This window comes from Magnolia sinica, chromosome 18, assembly GCF_029962835.1.
Source record: "Magnolia sinica isolate HGM2019 chromosome 18, MsV1, whole genome shotgun sequence".
NCBI classification, from domain to species: Eukaryota; Viridiplantae; Streptophyta; class Magnoliopsida; order Magnoliales; family Magnoliaceae; genus Magnolia; species Magnolia sinica.
The window spans coordinates 15435487-15439716 of record NC_080590.1 but is presented as its reverse complement, the minus strand read 5'-3'; the positions used below and the strand labels follow the sequence as shown (position 1 = coordinate 15439716).

Genomic DNA, 4230 nt, shown 5'->3' with positions numbered 1-4230 from the left:
AATGCCAAGATGGATTATTTGTGTGAGATCTGAGCTTTACATCAGGTGGGCCACACTGTTAAAATCTCCTGTCCTCAAAATCAGGCCATTAATGCCTTGATGGGCCACATTGTAAATGCTATAACATTATTGGCCATCTTTTTGTCTTAAATAGTGTGGCCCACCTGGGGAGTTGAATGGACTGATTTGTAAGCCAGAAGATCTCAATAGTGTCTCTGACTTGATGGCAAGCTTGTATCCCACTCATTAGTTGACTGTATTTTTTTTTTTTTTTTTTTTAAACAGCTTGTATCTCACACGTGCCATTGCATGTGGATGGGCAGGGCTCCATAAATGTATTAGAGTTACAAAAATCAACTATCATAGCAAATCCCGACTTGCCCAATTCAAGGGCATGTTTGCGTGCCACTTAAAAATGAGTTGATCTCAATTTAGTTAATCAAAATTATGCTTTAGAGATCATAGTTTATATAAATTATTTCAGAATTGTTTTTAATCCTAAGAAAAAAGATCTCTAATACATAATTATTATTATGTAAAATTGAGAACTCATTTTTAAGAGATACCTAAACAGGTCCTCAGATTTGCAACAATATATAAAAAATTGAAGTTTTGATGCTGCTTGTCATTGAAAAATTATTCAAATCTTAAGCGAAAAAATTAAGTACCAAACAACATTTCTTCTCAATCTTAATTGAATAGGATTTTAATATAAGATTTAAGATTTTTTTATTATTATTTATTTTTATTTTAATTTTTTTAAAATTTTATTTTATACCGTCCATCTTTAAAATAAAAAACTAGATAAGCTCACCAATCGTAAAGGAAAACCGACATCATGTAGACATTTCACAGTAAGATTCATCCAAGACAATCACCATGAGCTTTAATATCTAAGAAATTTTAAGGCTAGGTAAGAGAGATGATTTTAATGATTATAAACAGAGAATTCCAACATAGAAATTGTTCTTGGTTATTCAATACAAGGACCCAACTCACCAAGAAAAGTAAATAAAGCTGAAGTAATCAAGCTTAGTAATTTCATTATGATCTTAACATAAGAAATAGAATAATATCAAACTAACTACTGAAATAATCAGTGTCGTTAGAGAGAGAGAGAGAGAGAGAGAGAGAGAGATGGTAAGAGTAGTCAACTTCATTAAAGATCTTCAAAGTAGCTACCCTCAAGCAGATGGGTTGCTCTGGAGTTAAGCAACAAAAGGAGGACAGAAAGGTGCGGGAAAATGAGCTGGAAAAGCAAAGCAGATCAAGCGCAGAGAACTTGAGCATGGTTTTTGAACCTCTGCCCATACCAGACAATCTCTCTCCCTCTCTCTCTCTCTCTCTCTCTCTCTCAAGAATAACGCACAGAGTAGCTTTGTACAGGCTGGTGTTTGCCTTTTGCGGAAGTACCGCCTCGAAAAGGAGCTTCTTCAGAGTAGTGCACGTGTAAGACAGGCTGCATTCATCTCCCTGTACAAACCCCAATTTGGAAAAGAACTAATTAAAACGCCCATACCTCTTTGCATGGAAACTCTCTCGACACTTCCCCTTTGAAACGGTTATTCTTTTTTTCACCACCCCTCAACTGCTACATCTGTGTAAGCAAGCTTTGCCTGTCTTCATCTCATCTTCTTTCCTCCTCTTGAGATCAACGGCCCGAAATAAATGGGTTATTTTATGTGTGTTTGCTGAATCGGGTAGGTGGGTGGATGTGATGATGAGTCATAACAGAGAAAATGGTGAGTGTCTATGAGTAGATATGAAGGAATCCATGAAGTACAGACCTTCCTTGGAAGATTTAAATAGCAGGAGTTCTTTTGAAAAAAAAAAAAAAAAAAGTAGCACACGCACATATATAGAGAGAGATTTTTTCTAGGAACCATTTCTTATAAGAACCCATGAGAACCCTTTCAGAACCCATCCCACGTGTTGCAGATATGCAATCTAGGCCATACAGACCCTTCATCTAGCTTGGATGAAGGGTCAGGCAAAAGTTCTATATACACACACGCCTTTTTAAGGCTTCCTGTTTTGGTTTCTTTTGTAGGGTTTTGAATAATGTAATAGAAGCTGAAAGTTGTCTGTAGATTAAATAGAAGCACAAAGAGAAAAATATCAGAACCATCTAATTTAGCAGGATAGCAGTGAGAAAGAACTTCACAAATTAAGAGAGCTGAAGAAAATGAAGAAAAAGTGTGATGGAGAGAAAAAAAGGGGGGAAAAAAACCATTGTTTCATTCTTCTTCTTCTTCTTCATTTTGATAACTCAAGGCAAGCCATATAAGGAAATCAAACTCACGAAGAACCCATGAATTTGTACATGCTTCTTCAATCAACAGGCTGACGGACCGGATCATTTGATCAAGAACGAGTAACCAAAGCAAAGAAGACCCAAATATCCAACGGCCTGGAATTCTTCTCAGCTCAAATTCCTGAAAGGCTTTCTTGGCCAGGAAGGTTGAAATATGTGGGTTTGTCTCGTTCCGTTAGAAAGGAGGACGACCACCACTAGCCCAATAAGCCGCCTCGGCGGGTAATTGGCAAGAGTTGAGAAGGTTAGGTGGTAGGCCGTGAAAGAGAGGATTGCCAGAGTCTGCCAAAAGCTGTTGCTGCTGCTGTTGTTGCTGCTGCTGCTGCTGGCCAACCATTCCAGGGGAGTCGAGAGGCCCACTTCCCTGGAGTGGTAGAGGCTCCTCCTCCTCGAGGGGGAGCCTCTCATAAGCAGCGTTGCCGAATGATGCGGCCATTATCACCACTGGACCTGATGCGATGAGCGCACCAACAACGCTCCCACCAACCACCTGACCTTGTCCTCCTGCTAAGTATATTGTTAGGCCAGTTGCTGCTGGTGGGGCTGGCGGCGGCAAGAATGACCCAGAGAGGGATAGTATCTCAAACCGTCCATGTAAGGTTACAATTGCACCTGGCGCCGCTGGTTGCCGGAGGGTGACATTTGTGACCGTGCCGCTGCCACTCATAATGCAGACACCCCGCTGCCGTCGCCTGGCGAAGGTGGCGACAGACTCGCCGATGTCGCATCCATTGGCGACCTCCATCACATGGGCCCGGAGGGCGTTGGCGCTGTCACGGGTGATGATGATTGGCGGCTTGGGCTTGTTCTTGGATCCAGCGGGCCGCCCGCGGGGTCTCCTTGTGTTCTCTCCTTCTCCGCCGCCTGCAGAGCCAGAGCCGTGCATATCCCTGCTGTCGTCATCGTTGTTGCTGCTGCCATTGTTACCATCGTGGTCGCGCTTCTTGCCTCTGCCGCTGCTGCCGCTCAGCTCATCTTCGGAATTCTGTTGTTGCTGTTGCTGGTGGTGCTGGTGCTGATGCTGTTGGAAGGGGTTGTGGTGGTGGTGGTGGTGAAGATCTCTGGTGTGGAAAGGAGGTGGGAGAGGATGGCCATGTGCTGATGCTGTTATTGGATCCATCTTCTCTGTCTTTCCTTTTTCTATTATTTTCTATCCCTTCTTCAAACACCCACCTCACATACAAAATCCAATTAGATTGAAACCTAGGAATTGAAACAGTAGGAGAGAGAGAGAGAGGCAGAAATAGAAAAGTCCCTCTATACTCCCTCTTTTGATTCGGGTTCAATCAATCAATCAATACTGCCCCGGCTAGGAAATCTAAAAGGAGGGGTTTTTTCACATCACCCACTAATTTTGTAGTGGTAACTGCCATATTCTCTCTCACAGGGTATTTGGGCCCTTATCTCTGTGTTTTCTGTGGGGCTGCTGTTGTGGAGGAGAGATGAACGAAGGAAATGAGAAGGGGTGGATTTTGGATTTTGGGTCTTCTTTGTTTGCTTTTGGGGTTTGGGGTGGGTTGGAATTAGGTCAAGGGGTCCGATCGATGATGAGTTTGCCTTCGCTAAGACAGCGTGCGCATGGACGGTGAGTGGGCCCCACTTACCTCTCTTTTGTCTCCGCACAGGCCCCAACACCCACGTTCTCTCTCTCTCTCTCTCTCTCTCTCTCACACACACACACACACACACACATATATATATTATAAGCTTTCTTGCTTTGCTGTCTCTCTCTCTCTCTCTCTCTCTCTCTCTCTCTCTCTACCGTTCATGGATACATCAGCGTTCTTGCTTTGTTTCTCTCTAAGCTTCTTCTATCGGAAAGAAAAATCTCTCTAATGAGTTCATATTAGATCTCTTCATCTTGCAACCGCAAAACCAAAACCGCCTGTAAAACTGCTACAGGTTGACTCCAGTTC

At 42.8% G+C, this 4230-nt stretch overlaps 1 protein-coding gene across 1 annotated transcript; it reads right to left on the bottom strand.

Moving 5' to 3' along the window:
• Positions 1-2069: 2069 nt before the first annotated feature.
• On the bottom strand, positions 2070-3963 carry LOC131233659 (AT-hook motif nuclear-localized protein 22-like). Its single transcript, XM_058230450.1, has one exon. It carries the CDS (start codon positions 3432-3434, stop codon positions 2490-2492), a length of 945 nt encoding a protein of 314 aa, XP_058086433.1. The 5' UTR covers positions 3435-3963; the 3' UTR covers positions 2070-2489.
• Between the last annotated feature and the right edge of the window lie 267 nt (positions 3964-4230).

Coding starts and splice junctions, on each gene's coding strand:
- LOC131233659 (XM_058230450.1), bottom strand. CDS start 3,434: ATGGATCCAATAACAGCATCAGCACATGGCCATCCTCTCCCACCTCCT.